This window comes from Oncorhynchus kisutch, linkage group LG17 (assembly GCF_002021735.2).
Source record: "Oncorhynchus kisutch isolate 150728-3 linkage group LG17, Okis_V2, whole genome shotgun sequence".
In the NCBI taxonomy this organism is placed as follows: Eukaryota; Metazoa; Chordata; class Actinopteri; order Salmoniformes; family Salmonidae; genus Oncorhynchus; species Oncorhynchus kisutch.
Window position 1 is genome coordinate 77,488,632 of NC_034190.2, and position 15,688 is coordinate 77,504,319.

Consider the following 15,688-nt stretch of genomic DNA (forward strand, 5'->3'; position numbering starts at 1 on the left):
CGGTTGACAAACGGATAAACAAACAAAAGTAGCGTCTTTTCTTTCTTGAAATACTGTACTTTTATTGTAGGCTACAATACATTTTGTACGTTTTATCAAAGAATGTCAACACATTTTGGGGGGAGTAGCTATAACGTTTCTAAACCAGTTATTTCATATCAGAGGATCACTGGATATAGTGTGATGTGATTTTCTACATTTTGGCAGGATTATGAAAGCTACTATTCATACACAAAGTAGAACACCACGTTCCTTGGGTTCTTTCACATGTACATTTAACAACAACAAAAAATCTTCAGTCACATAAAAATCCCACCAAGTATCATATCTCCTACAACAATTCAGCTGAGCCATAATAGACCACATCACATTTGTTTTATTTTCCAAAGGTTGATGTAGCACAATCTGCATCTGGCTCCAACACATGCATGGGGTGGGTGAATGTTGTCTTGGCCTCTTGGAACAGTGGATTTTGAGTCTGTAATAAATAAATAAAAAATGTAGGAAAAAACACCTAGCAACCCATCAACATAGTTTTTGTCCTTCAAAGGGTCAACAAATGCCTCAAACTTTGAATCACACTCGTGCTGCCTTTTTCTACTTTTGACTGTGTTTTTGGATGGTGCATATTATAATTGTCCCTTTCTCTCTTTTCTTATACTCACATCTTCCCAGCAGGTATTTTCCTTATCCTTCAGGAACCTTCTACACTCCCGCTGGTAGGACACTTCTAACATCAGCCGGTAAATTATTATCATGATGACACCCAGTAAAACGATTCCTACCACTGCCTTCCCCATGTTGATAATCCATGGGTCAATCCCTCCTTTCAGGAATTTAGGAAGACACCACACGACAAGAGACAAAAAAAGACACGATTTATTACCAAGGGGTGTTGCTTAGGATTGGCTTCGGATAATATACGGAAGTTCTCTATGGGGAAAATAAAGTTATTCTATAATTTACAGTTTGACAATATAAAACTTACTTGGAGTATCTGTGTAGTAGACAAAGATGTCACCAGTATTTATGATGAGTTCCACATTAAAACGTACAGTATCATCCTGACAGGTGAATGATTGAGTCCCATTGATGCGGATAGGCTTGGCTGAGCCACAGGGAAGGTGACACATGTTTATGGCTGACTCATGTAACATGCAAGCAACACAGGCCCTAAAACACGCACCAAGGAAAATGTTTTATTTGGTCCTTCGTACTCAAATATACAGTATATAGCAACCAACTAATAGTAATAGTGTGGAAACAAAACTGTAGCTAAAGTAATACGTTGCACCTGTTGAAATGATCATGGACTAATATTTGGAAGATAAAATGTCCTATATAGCTCTATTGGTAAGAGTGCCATGGTTGTGGGGTCAATTCCCTCTGGGATTACATACAAGTTGCTTTGGATAAAAGCATCTGCTATGTGGCATATATAGTACATCAGGTTTATCTCACCGGTATGTGTCACATGGTGCCAGGGGCTTGGTGCAGTGGCTGCCAAAGAAACCAGGGTGACAATGGCATTCATTACATTCACACTGTCCTCGGTGAGAGCAGATTCCATCGTTACTGGTCTGGCACTGATCTGTGAGGGTAGAGCATTCACATGCAGGGCCTGTGTAGTTGTGGAAACACTCACAGTTACCACAGTCACACCTCCCATTACCTGCAGAACAGACATATACACGGACAGAACACATACAGGGGTGTTAATCATCTCAATACAGACTGTACTAAAAACCCTCTCCAGCTCTTTTGAGCCAGATAGGATAATAATTTTCAGCATATTAAACTAAAGTGGTTGAGAAGAAAAAGCAGTGAAACCAGGTGATAAACACATTCTAAAGGACATTTTAAACACCCCCATTCTAAACCTAACTTCCCCTTACCGCCACAGATCATGTTGTTGTGACGGTTACAGCTAATGTCGTCACACTGGCAGTGTTGGCCCCTGTGTTGGTCCCAGCAGATACATTGGCCACACACACAGCTCCCATGGCCGCTGCACAGTGGTGTGCCTGTGCTGTTTGTCTGTGCAGGTGAACACAGGGTTTCTAAGGCCAGACTGGTGTCTTTGTCCGGCTGTGTTTCACACTCACAACGCTGGCCTGTGTGTCCTGAATCACAGCTGTAAAACAACCATGGTCAAGTAGAGAGGAGATTCAGCAACTCTTGGAGGACAATGGAATTAAATAAAAAGGCAAATTTTCAGTTAAAAATAGAGCCAACGCATTTCAGCTTTTGGCCTTCACACAGTGATTCTATAAGTCAAATGTACTCTCAAAGCCATTTTAACATCAACAATTGTCGCAAAGACCTTTGCAGCAACCCGGCCTAGACCCAAAGATCAAGGTTATTGGTTTCAACAAAGCACTGATGTCGGCACCATATCAATTTCAACCAACATACAGCAGCAAGATGATGAAATGTCCCTCTTCAATACACAACTTAATGCTGAAGATAGTGAAAATCAACACGGCTGTAAGTTGGGTGCCACTACCTACCTACAGATACCACAGTGGAATGTTCCATTGCCATGACACTGGGATGACTGTTCCTCGGAGTCCTGACAGTCACAGTCACACAGCGTCTCCACGGTAACCCTCAGCTCTTCATTGATACCCTGCACTTTGATGATGAAAGACTCTGTCTTGGACAGACAGCTCGAGCTGGTCACAGTAACTGTGAAATTGACCTATACAGTAGAAGGATCAATAGGGTTCATAAAAGCAGTTTTTTATTTGTCTGGTCCCCTGGGTCTCCACATGCTGTACCACATTTTTGTTAACTGTAGTGGATGACTAAGTGCAAATCTAGAATTTAACCTTGGCTTTTCTGAGTCAGTGTATTGACGGTGCTTTTTGAGTATACATTACAGTATACAATACATTATTAGAGGACGTTGCTACTGCCACAGTATTTAACCTGCCAGTTGCTTTACCTGTTGATTGGTTCTGACATCTCTGCACTCCCCTCTGTCCTGCCCCTGAGCTAGCCTGTCATCACCACAGTGGGAGCTGTAGGAGACCCCCAGGCCTGGTGGGACGTCACGGTGCTCCAGGAGGATGGAGGACGATAGGTTCTGAGGAGGACATCAGTGGAAGAGGTCATCATGAACCTTTCAGTACAACTGAAATGCCATAGTTGGGTTTGTGCAGTAGGTATACATAGACTCACGTTGCAGGCCTCAGAGATGAGCTGAACAACGTTGCTGGAGTCATCCTCCAGGAGGCCCACCACCGACTGGGGGATCATCTCACTGAGTGCCTGGGATGGGGGTTCAGAAAAGGAGTTTGAGGGTCATGTTCATTAGGACACACAGTAACCAAAAGTTTTAGACATTGGCTAAGGGAGAAAACTCAAGTCTTCAGTAACTGAATTCCTTACCTCATAGTTTTGAATATGCTGGTCTGTCACTGCAAAGATCAGCCTGATGTTATTGGCTGATATGACCTGAGATAGGTGTCCAACTGAGGGATAGTCCTAAAATACATTTGTGTGGAGGTTGGTTTGTGAGAAGAGATAGCTTCCTAGGGACGGACATAGGGTTCACTCACATAAACGGTGTCCTTATTATAGAGCCCATTGCTATTCAGGTGGCATTTCCCGTCGTTAGGTTGGTAGATCCCAGCAAGCTTCCCATCACCTGCCAGGTGGAAGGTATCGTCTGAGGTGTAGACCAGGATACGAGTTGCATTACCCCAGCCAATGTCATCCTACAGACAGGTTGGGTGGAGGGCTTTAAACTACATATACAGTACATACAATATTACAGTATATAGAAACAATGACTTAGACATTGTGCTGACTAGGATTGACGGGCCGCCACACTGATCCTCAACAAGGGGGCACCTCAGGCGTGTGTGCTCAGTCCCCTCCTGTACTCCCTGTTCACTCATGACTGCACGGCCAGGCACAACTCCAACACCATCATTAAGTTTGCTGATGACACAACAGTGGTAGGCCTGATCACCGACAATGATGAGACAGCTTATAGGGAGGACCGTGTGGTAGGGACCGTGTGGTGCAAGGAAAACAACAACCTCTCCCTCAACGTGATCAAGACTAAGGAGATGATCGTGGACTACAGGAAAAGGAGGACCGAGCACACCCCCATTCTCATCGACAGGTCTGTTGTGGAGTAGGTTGAGAGCTTCAAGTTCCTTGGCATCCACATCACCAACAAACTAAAATGGTCCAAGCACACCAAGACAGTCGTGAAGAGCTGCACCATCGAGACAATCCTGACGGGTTGCCTCACTGCCTGGTATGGTAACTGCTCGGCCTCTGACCGCAAGGCACTACAGAGGGTAGTGCGTACGGCCCAGTACATCACCGGGGCCAAGCTTCCTGCCATCCAGGACCTCTATACCAGCTGGTGTCAGAGGAAGGCCCTAAAAATTGTGAAAGACTCCAGCCACCCTAGTCAGATTGTTCTCTTTGCTACCGCGCGGTACCGGAGCGCCAAGACTTGGTCCAAGAGGCTTCTAAACAGCGTCTACCCCCAAGCCATAAGACTCCTGAACAGCTAATCAAATGGCTACCCAGACTATTTGCACCCCCCCCCCCCCATACGCCGCTGCTACTGTCTGTTATTATCTATGCATAGCCACTTTAATAACCCTATGCATGTACATAATTACCACAATTACCTCGACTAACCGGTGCCCCCGCACATTGACTCTGTAACGGTACCCCCTGTATATAGCCCCGCTATTGTTATTTACTGCTGCTCTTTAATTACTTGTTTTTCTTATCTCTTACTTAAAAATAAAAATAAATTACCTGTTGAGTTCTACACCTGTTGTATTCGGTGCATGTGACAAATAAAATCTTATTTTATTTTATTTGACTTTATGTACAGTATGCTGTTCTATGTGATTAGACATACTTAGGCCAGGCCAGTGCATAAAGTCTCAATTAAGATTATTTGCTGTTCTTTTCCACAGTTTTCTCTCTAACTCTATTTTCAAAATACAGTTCTGAGTTCTATTGAAACACCAGTCAGCCATTCGTTCTTACCTGACAGACAGCCACCTGCATGATGGCGTCAAAGCCTGACTCTGGGTTGTCTAGGTTACTGGAGATGCTCTGCTTGCTCACCTAAAGGCGTGACACAGAAGAGGAAATTAATACAGGACTGACAGGACTGACATAACTTGAACCAATGGCGCAGGACAGAAGAAGAAGAAGGAGAATAAGACAAAAAGAAGAAGAAGAAGCCTGGAGTTGGAAGTGATGTTCTACAAGGAATTCAAAGTCGTAAGTAACTCTGCTGGCTCACCTTTCTCTCAAACTCTTCAACGTCCTCAGTGAGCTTCAGTACATGTTTGAAGCTGAAGGCAGGCTGGCAGGGGCTCTTGTACCCCTCGTTGCATGGGTTGGCCAGTTTGGCCTCCACTGTACTGACGTAGGGTTCCACCACCTTATCCACAAAGGAACCAAAGCCTGAGGGGGATAGAGAAACACTATGAGGCTAGAGTTTTGAAGTGGGCAAACTTTCCTCTGCATGAATTGGTTGAGTTGGGCTGATGGGTGAATTGTATGCTCTGTTCAAGGGTCATATAATCTTACCGGTTGACGTGAAGTGATGGAGCTGAGATGCACAGACACAAGAAGTTTGAGAGCAACACCTTCCAAAGCCCCATAATGGCTGGACAGTGACACTCACCTATCCTGACAGCACTGGTGATGTTCTTCATGGCAGTGGCCACCTCCCGTCCCAGGTTCCTAATGTTCTTCAGGTCATCTTTCATGGAGAAAGACAGGTCCATCAGGTAGTACAGGTCTATGGGATAAACCTCTGCACGCCTGAACCTCACCTCAAATGACTGGGGCATGCCTGGGATTTAAACAGAAGAGGGTGATAAGAGGAAAAGTGATCAACCATCAAATGTGCATGTGATTGATCAAAGGAGCATTGATCAAACATAACATATTTTATACTTACTTAGGCCTTGGGCTATCAACAATCAATATCATATTGTATGAGCTAGTAATATTAGCCTAAGATCAGTTATACTTGCAAAGTAAAATGTCCTCTGATTTCCCTATAATAATCAGTGGACCAATCAGTGGGGTTAATGTGTAGAAGTTTAAATCCTCACCAGAACTGGTTGTTCTCTTCTTCTAATGACCTCATTTCAACCTGTTTTGTCCGCTGTCTACAGTCTTCACTGACTCAGGTGTGTGTGTGTGTGTGTGTGTGTGTGTGTGTGTGTGTGTGTGTGTGTGTGTGTGTGTGTGTGTGTGTGTGTGTGTGTGTGTGTGTGTGTGTGTGTGTGTGTGTGTGTGAGTCCTCAGTCCCTACACTCTTAGGAAAAATAAATTGCTATCTAGAACCAAAAAGAGTTCTTCAGCTGTCCCCATAGCAGAACCCTTTGAAGAAACCCTTATGGTTCCAGGTAGAACCTATTTGGGTTCCTTGTATAAACCTTTCCATGGAGGGTTCTACATGGAACCTAAAATAGTTCTACCTGTAACCAAAAAGGGTTCTCCTATGGGGAAAGCCGCAGAACCATTTTGGAATCCTTTTTTCTAAGAGTGTACCGACTCTAAGAGTGTGCCTTCCCGGCTTCCGTGCATCCATACGTGTAAGTCCTAAGGCCTCACCGACTCTTAGCTTAAGGTGGAGGTTCTGTGGCTCTAGCTGGACCCCGCTCCCCATTGGCTCCTCTGCCCTGCTCCGTATTGCAGGCTGGGGGTTCAGGACCTGTCCGTCAGAGCAGTGTCTCTTTCTCAGTGCCTCCTCCCTGTCACAGCGACGCTCGTCTGGCTCCCCTTGCGCCAGGAAATCCTGCAGGTCAGAGGTCAACAGAACACAACTTTGACAGATGGCTTGAAAGTTTCTGCTTGAATAGAGAGGCGTGTAAAGGATCTGTGGACTAATATGAATATTGTTGATACATACTGTATGTACATACTATGTTATTGCTATGGAGGTTTGTTTTGAGTGTAACCCACACCAAAATAATTCAAAGCCTGGTAGAATGTTCTCAACAAATGTAAAAAAAAATAATAACAGATTGAGAAACCTTCTGTTTACACCAGGCACAGCCAAGGCTTCTCAGACACTCAGTGCAGGTGGGCTTAGACAGGCATCTTCTATCCAGGCCTAGAGAGCATGGACACAGAGGCATGTAGTCTGTCTGTGAAAAACACACCCTTTCAGAGGATGGGTTCTCCATTTGCTATGTGCATCGCCACTTACCCATAGATCCTCTCAGCTCAGTGAAGTGTATCAGAAGAACCACCACAGCCAGCCACACCTTTCTCATTGTCTGCCCACACACAGAGAGAGGGAGAGAGAGAGAGAGAGAGAGAGAGAGAGAGAGAGAGAGAGAGAGAGAGAAAGAGACATTTTATTGTTTATCATATATTTCACTTGCTTTGGCAATGTAAAAAATATTAAAGCCAGGACCACAAATACAAATCCCATCTAGACACTGTTGCCCTAGAGCACACAAAAAGCGATACAGTACATACCTCGGCTAAACATCAACACCACATTTAACTTCCACAAAGCTGTGAACGATCTGACAGACAAGGCAAGAAGGGCATTCTACGCCATCAAAAGGAACATAACATTTGACATCCCAATTAGGATCTGGCAAAAAAAGACTTGAATCTGTTATAGAACCCATTGCCATTTATGGTTGTGAGGTCTGGGGTCCGCTCACCAACCAAGAATTCACAAAATGGGACAAGCACCAAATTGAGACTCTGCATGCAGAATTCTGAACAAATATCCCCCGTGTCCAATGAAAAACACCAAATAATGCATGCAGAGCAGAATTAGTCTGATACCCGCTATTTATCAAAATCCAGAAAAGAGCCGTTAAATTCTACAACCACCTAATAGGAAGTGATTCCAAAACATTCCATGACAAAGCCATCATCTACAGAGAGACAAACCTGGAGAAGAGTTCCCTAAGCAAGCTGGCCCTGGGGCTCTGTTCACAAACACAAACAGAGCCCCAGACCAACACAATTAGACCCAACCAAATCATGAGAAAACAAAAAGATAATTACTTGAAACATTAACAAAAAAACTGAGCAAACTAGATTGCTACTTGGCCCTAAACAGAGAGTACACTGTAGCAGAATACCTGACCCTGTGATTGACCCAAAATGAAGGATTAAATTGTCCCCCCGTCATCAATCTACACACAATACCCCATAATGACAAAGCAAAAACAGGGTTAGACATTTTTGCAAATGTATATAATAAAAAAACAACTCAAATAATCACATTTCCATCAGTATTCAGACCCTCAGTACGTTGTTGAAGCACCTTTGGCAGTGATTACAGCCTCAAGTCTTCTTGGGTATGAGGCTACAAGGCTACCCCCCCCCCCAAAAAAATAAACAAAATAATGAAAGAGCAGCAGTAAAATAACAATAGCAAGGCTTTATACAGGGGGTACCGGTATAGAGTCAATGTGGAGGCTTTATACAGGGGGTACCGGTATAGAGTCAATGTGGAGGCTTTATACAGGGGGTACCGGTATAGAGTCAATGTGGAGGCTTTATACAGGGGGTACCGGTATAGAGTCAATGTGGAGGCTATATACAGGGGGTACCGGTATAGAGTCAATGTGGAGGCTTTATACAGGGGGTACCGGTATAGAGTCAATGTGGAGGCTATATACAGGGGGTACCGGTATAGAGTCAATGTGGAGGCTTTATACAGGGGGTACCGGTACAGAGTCAATGTGGAGGCTATATACAGGGGGTACCGGTATAGAGTCAATGTGGAGGCTATATACAGGGGTACCGGTATAGAGTCAATGTGGAGGCTATATACAGGGGGTACCGGTACAGAGTCAATGTGGAGGCTATATACAGGGGGTACTGGTATAGAGTCAATGTGGAGGCTATATACAGGGGGTACCGGTATAGAGTCAATGTGGAGGCTATATACAGGGGGTACTGGTATAGAGTCAATGTGGAGGCTATATACAGGGGGTACCGGTATAGAGTCAATGTGGAGGCTATATACAGGGGGTACCGGTATAGAGTCAATGTGGAGGCTATATACAGGGGGTACTGGTATAGAGTCAATGTGGAGGCTATATACAGGGGGTACCGGTATAGAGTCAATGTGGAGGCTTTATACAGGGGGTACCGGTATAGAGTCAATGTGGAGGCTTTATACAGGGGGTACCGGTATAGAGTCAATGTGGAGGCTTTATACAGGGGGTACCGGTATAGAGTCAATGTGGAGGCTTTATACAGGGGGTACCGGTATAGAGTCAATGTGGAGGCTATATACAGGGGGTACCGGTATAGAGTCAATGTGGAGGCTTTATACAGGGGGTACCGGTATAGAGTCAATGTGGAGGCTTTATACAGGGGGTACTGGTATAGAGTCAATGTGGAGGCTATATACAGGGGGTACCGGTACAGAGTCAATGTGGAGGCTATATACAGGGGGTACCGGTACAGAGTCAATGTGGAGGCTATATACAGGGGGTACCGGTATAGAGTCAATGTGGAGGCTTTATACAGGGGTACCGGTATAGAGTCAATGTGGAGGCTATATACAGGGGGTACCGGTATAGAGTCAATGTGGAGGCTTTATACAGGGGGTACCGGTACAGAGTCAATGTGGAGGCTATATACAGGGGGTACCGGTATAGAGTCAATGTGGAGGCTATATACAGGGGTACCGGTATAGAGTCAATGTGGAGGCTATATACAGGGGGTACCGGTACAGAGTCAATGTGGAGGCTATATACAGGGGGTACTGGTATAGAGTCAATGTGGAGGCTATATACAGGGGGTACCGGTATAGAGTCAATGTGGAGGCTATATACAGGGGGTACTGGTATAGAGTCAATGTGGAGGCTATATACAGGGGGTACCGGTATAGAGTCAATGTGGAGGCTATATACAGGGGGTACCGGTATAGAGTCAATGTGGAGGCTATATACAGGGGGTACTGGTATAGAGTCAATGTGGAGGCTATATACAGGGGGTACCGGTATAGAGTCAATGTGGAGGCTTTATACAGGGGGTACCGGTATAGAGTCAATGTGGAGGCTTTATACAGGGGGTACCGGTATAGAGTCAATGTGGAGGCTTTATACAGGGGGTACCGGTATAGAGTCAATGTGGAGGCTTTATACAGGGGGTACCGGTATAGAGTCAATGTGGAGGCTATATACAGGGGGTACCGGTATAGAGTCAATGTGGAGGCTTTATACAGGGGGTACCGGTATAGAGTCAATGTGGAGGCTTTATACAGGGGGTACTGGTATAGAGTCAATGTGGAGGCTATATACAGGGGGTACCGGTACAGAGTCAATGTGGAGGCTATATACAGGGGGTACCGGTATAGAGTCAATGTGGAGGCTATATACAGGGGGTACCGGTACTGAGTCAATGTGGAGGCTATATACAGGGGGTACCGGTACAGAGTCAATGTGGAGGCTATATACAGGGGGTACCGGTACAGAGTCAATGTGGAGGCTTTATACAGGGGGTACCGGTATAGAGTCAATGTGGAGGCTATATACAGGGGGTACCGGTATAGAGTCAATGTGGAGGCTATATACAGGGGGTACCGGTATAGAGTCAATGTGGAGGCTTTATACAGGGGGTACTGGTATAGAGTCAATGTGGAGGCTTTATACAGGGGGTACCGGTATAGAGTCAATGTGGAGGCTATATACAGGGGGTACCGGTATAGAGTCAATGTGGAGGCTTTATACAGGGGGTACTGGTATAGAGTCAATGTGGAGGCTATATACAGGGGGTACCGGTATAGAGTCAATGTGGAGGCTATATACAGGGGGTACCGGTATAGAGTCAATGTGGAGGCTATATACAGGGGGTACCGGTATAGAGTCAATGTGGAGGCTATATACAGGGGGTACCGGTATAGAGTCAATGTGGAGGCTTTATACAGGGGGTACTGGTATAGAGTCAATGTGGAGGCTATATACAGGGGGTACCGGTATAGAGTCAATGTGGAGGCTTTATACAGGGGGTACTGGTATAGAGTCAATGTGGAGGCTATATACAGGGGGTACTGGTATAGAGTCAATGTGGAGGCTTTATACAGGGGGTACCGGTATAGAGTCAATGTGGAGGCTTTATACAGGGGGTACCGGTATAGAGTCAATGTGGAGGCTATATACAGGGGGTACCGGTATAGAGTCAATGTGGAGGCTATATACAGGGGGTACCAGTATAGAGTCAATGTGGAGGCTATATACAGGGGGTACCGGTATAGAGTCAATGTGGAGGCTTTATACAGGGGGTACCGGTATAGAGTCAATGTGGAGGCTATATACAGGGGGTACCGGTATAGAGTCAATGTGGAGGCTTTATACAGGGGGTACCAGTATAGAGTCAATGTGGAGGCTATATACAGGGGGTACCAGTATAGAGTCAATGTGGAGGCTATATACAGGGGGTACCGGTATAGAGTCAATGTGGAGGCTATATACAGGGGGTACCGGTATAGAGTCAATGTGGAGGCTTTATACAGGGGGTACTGGTATAGAGTCAATGTGGAGGCTATATACAGGGGGTACCGGTATAGAGTCAATGTGGAGGCTTTATACAGGGGGTACTGGTATAGAGTCAATGTGGAGGCTATATACAGGGGGTACTGGTATAGAGTCAATGTGGAGGCTTTATACAGGGGGTACCGGTATAGAGTCAATGTGGAGGCTTTATACAGGGGGTACCGGTATAGAGTCAATGTGGAGGCTATATACAGGGGGTACCGGTATAGAGTCAATGTGGAGGCTTTATACAGGGGGTACTGGTATAGAGTCAATGTGGAGGCTATATACAGGGGGTACCGGTATAGAGTCAATGTGGAGGCTATATACAGGGGGTACCGGTATAGAGTCAATGTGGAGGCTATATACAGGGGGTACCGGTATAGAGTCAATGTGGAGGCTTTATACAGGGGGTACCGGTATAGAGTCAATGTGGAGGCTATATACAGGGGGTACCGGTATAGAGTCAATGTGGAGGCTATATACAGGGGGTACCAGTATAGAGTCAATGTGGAGGCTATATACAGGGGGTACCGGTATAGAGTCAATGTGGAGGCTTTATACAGGGGGTACCGGTATAGAGTCAATGTGGAGGCTATATACAGGGGGTACCGGTATAGAGTCAATGTGGAGGCTTTATACAGGGGGTACCAGTATAGAGTCAATGTGGAGGCTATATACAGGGGGTACCGGTATAGAGTCAATGTGGAGGCTATATACAGGTGGTACCGGTATAGAGTCAATGTGGAGGCTATATACAGGTGGTACTGGTACAGAGTCAATGTGGAGGCTTTATACAGGGGGTACCGGTATAGAGTCAATGTGGAGGCTATATACAGGGGGTACCGGTATAGAGTCAATGTGGAGGCTATATACAGGGGGTACTGGTACAGAGTCAATGTGGAGGCTATATACAGGGGGTACCGGTACAGAGTCAATGTGGAGGCTATATACAGGGGGTACCGGTATAGAGTCAATGTGGAGGCTATATACAGGGGGTACCGGTACAGAGTCAATGTGGAGGCTGTATACAGGTGGTACCGGTACAGAGTCAATGTGGAGGCTATATACAGGGGGTACCGGTATAGAGTCAATGTGGAGGCTATATACAGGGGGTACCGGTACAGAGTCAATGTGGAGGCTGTATACAGGTGGTACCGGTACAGAGTCAATGTGGAGGCTATATACAGGGGGTACCGGTATAGAGTCAATGTGGAGGCTATATACAGGGGGTACCGGTACAGAGTCAATGTGGAGGCTGTATACAGGTGGTACCGGTACAGAGTCAATGTGGAGGCTATATACAGGGGGTACCGGTATAGAGTCAATGTGGAGGCTATATACAGGGGGTACTGGCTGGTACAGAGTCAATGTGGAGGCTATATACAGGGGGTACTGGTTCAGAGTCAATGTGTGGGGGCACCGGTTAGTCGAGGTAATTGAGGTAATATGTACATGTAGGTAGAGTTATTAAAGTCACAATTCAGAGACTTGTCCCAAGGCCACTCCTGCGTTGTCTTGGCTGTGTGCTTAGGGTCGTTGTCCTGTTGGAAGGTGAACCGTCGCCCCAGTCTGAGGTCCTGAGCGCTCTGGAGCAGGTTTTCATCAAGGATCTCTCTGTACTTTTCTCCATTCCTCTTTCCCTCGGTCCTGACTTATCTCCCAGTCCCTGCAGCTGAAAAACATCCCCACAGCATGATGCTGCCACCAACATGTTTCACCATAGGGATAGTGCCTTGTTTCCTCCTGACATGACGCTTGACATTCAGGCCAAAGAGTTCAATCTTTTTTTCATCAGACCAGAGAATCTCAAATCAAATTTGATTTGTCACATGTGCCGGAAACAACAGTGAAATGCTTACTTACAAGCCCTTAACCAACGATGCAGTTTTAAGAAAATACCTCAAATAAATTAAATAAATTTAAAATACATGTATAATTAAAAATATATATATATATAAAACAAAACACGTTTGATAAAAAATATATATTTTTAAATTTCAACACATAAATAGATAAACAAAAAAAATGGTCTGAGAGTCCTTTAGGTGCTGTTTGTCAAACTCCAAGCGGGCAGTCATGTTTTTTTTTTACTGAGGAGTGGCTTCCATCTGGCCACTCTACCATAAAGGCCTGATTGGTGGAGTGCTGCAGAGATGGTTGTCCTTCTGGAAGGTTCTCCCATCTCCACAGAGGAACTCTGGAGCTCTGTCAGAGTGACCATCGGGTTCTTGGTCACTTCCCTGACAAAGGACTTTCTCCCCTGATTGCTCAGGAAGAGTCTTGGTAGTTCCAAAAAGGCCCCTGTCTTCTTGGGGACCTTCAATGCTACATAAATGTTTTGGTACCCTTCCCCATATCTGTGCCTCGACACAATCCTGTCTCAGAGCTCTATGGACAATTCCTTCAACCTCATTGATTGGTTTTTGCTCTGACATGCACTGTCAACTGTGGGACCATATTCCAAATCATGTCCAATCAATTGAATTTACCACAGGTGGTCTCTGATCAAGTTGTAGAAACAGTTCAAGGATGATAATTGGAAACAGGATGCACCTGAGCTCAATGTTGAGTCTCATACCAATTGGTCTGAATCCTTATGTAAATATGGTATATATATATATATATATATATATTTTATACATTTGCAAACATGTCTAAAAACATGTTTTCACTTCCTCATGACGGGGTGTTGTGTGTAGGTTTATGAGGGAAAAAAATATATAATATATATTTTTTAAATGTGGGAAAATGGAAAGGAGTCTGAATACTTTCCGATACTTTGCACTGTATTTCCCTCAGATTACACAGAGCCACAAAGAATTCGAAAACAAATCCAAATTTGATAAACTCCCATATCTACTGGGTGAAATACCACCGTGTGCCATTACAGCAGCAAGATTTGTGACCTGTTGCCATAAGAAAAGGGCAACCAGTGAAGAACAAACACTATTGTAAATACAACCCATATTTATGTTTATTTTCCCCTTTGTACATTAACTATTTGCACATAGTTACAACACTGTATATATACATAATATGACATTTGAAATGTCTTTATTCTTTTGGATCTTTTGTATTTCTTATATATTTCACTTGCTTTGGCAATGTAAACACGTTTCCCATGTCAATAAAGCCCCTTGAATTGAATTGAGAGAGACCGACAGAGAGAGACAGAGACAGAGAGAGAGGTAGAGAGAGAGACACACACAGAGAGAGAGAGGTGCTGTCTTCAACAGTTTTACACTCTTGTTATTCTAGTTTCAGTTCCTCTTCACAGAGATTGGGTTTCAGATGCTACTCAGCATGAGATACATTCATGTTGTTTGTTTAATGTACTTTTTCATAAAATATACCATTTTCAAAAATATATGAAAACAGTCCCAAAGACACTCTTTAGTGTTAGCAATATATTTACAAAGCAGCCAGTTTCCTACTCCTAACCAACACGATTTGACCAGTGAGCCCAAGTTTTCTTCAACTAAGAACAATTGAAAGGTTTGACAGACATGTTACAATCTCATACCTGAGAGCTTCTGAACAGGCCCATTAGTATGACCGGTCTGTCACTTGCTCTTGAGGTTTCATGAGTTCGATGATAAAGAGTCGGGTTACAGTAGTGCCCTTGTGACTTTTAGTCGGCTGGATTCGGACTTGAGTTGCACTTTAAGTCGTAAAAATTACTGACAAACCTGGATGGCACCAACACATCCACTTCTCTGTCTCCCAGTTCTGGAATCTCCTTCTGCAAGACAGGCTGGGGACATCAGGGACTTCCCAGGTGAAGTGAACATTGAGGCAAGGTCCTGACAACAGAGTACATCCTAACGGTAATGAATGTAAAGATACAGTACCAAGGTGACAGTAGAAGTAGGAGGGCATGGAGAAGGAATCCTGAGGTTAGGTTGTCTGTCTGATGGAGAGGTCCCTCTTTGACAAGTTTGGGTGAGATGTGAGAACACATGAAACTTTGGGTGCGTCCCTCCTTTGCATATCATCAAGTTTAGCTTCTGAATGCTGAGTGAGTTCTCTATTTTGCAAGGCGGCCACCAGCCAATTCTCCCCTTAAAACATTGAACCTATTTTTTAAGATTATGTTATGATTCTAATGTCATTATATTGCACTTTTGTTTTATTGGAGAGGAAAAGCATTAAAATACTGTAAA

At 44.6% G+C, this 15,688-nt stretch overlaps 1 protein-coding gene across 8 annotated transcripts; it reads right to left on the reverse strand.

The window, feature by feature from the left end:
• Nucleotides 1–34: 34 nt before the first annotated feature.
• LOC109908339 (integrin beta-7) lies at nt 35–15,491 on the reverse strand. 8 transcript variants are annotated; one of them, XM_020506979.2, is made up of 18 exons: nt 15,377–15,419; nt 15,215–15,267; nt 7,217–7,286; nt 7,041–7,120; nt 6,619–6,802; nt 5,678–5,848; nt 5,291–5,454; nt 5,029–5,109; nt 3,564–3,722; nt 3,394–3,489; nt 3,184–3,273; nt 2,948–3,088; nt 2,511–2,701; nt 1,896–2,134; nt 1,462–1,672; nt 989–1,173; nt 666–826; nt 37–478 (listed from the first exon to the last, which is right to left on the reverse strand). In XM_020506979.2, exons 1-18 carry the CDS (start codon nt 15,402–15,404, stop codon nt 377–379), a joined length of 2,406 nt encoding a protein of 801 aa, XP_020362568.1. In that variant the 5' UTR covers nt 15,405–15,419; the 3' UTR covers nt 37–376. The 8 variants fall into 8 exon arrangements, with proteins under 8 accessions (XP_020362570.1, XP_020362568.1, XP_020362569.1 ...); XM_020506980.2 differs by having other exon boundaries at nt 15,049–15,491; XM_031794673.1 differs by having other exon boundaries at nt 666–823; nt 15,049–15,476.
• Between the last annotated feature and the right edge of the window lie 197 nt (nt 15,492–15,688).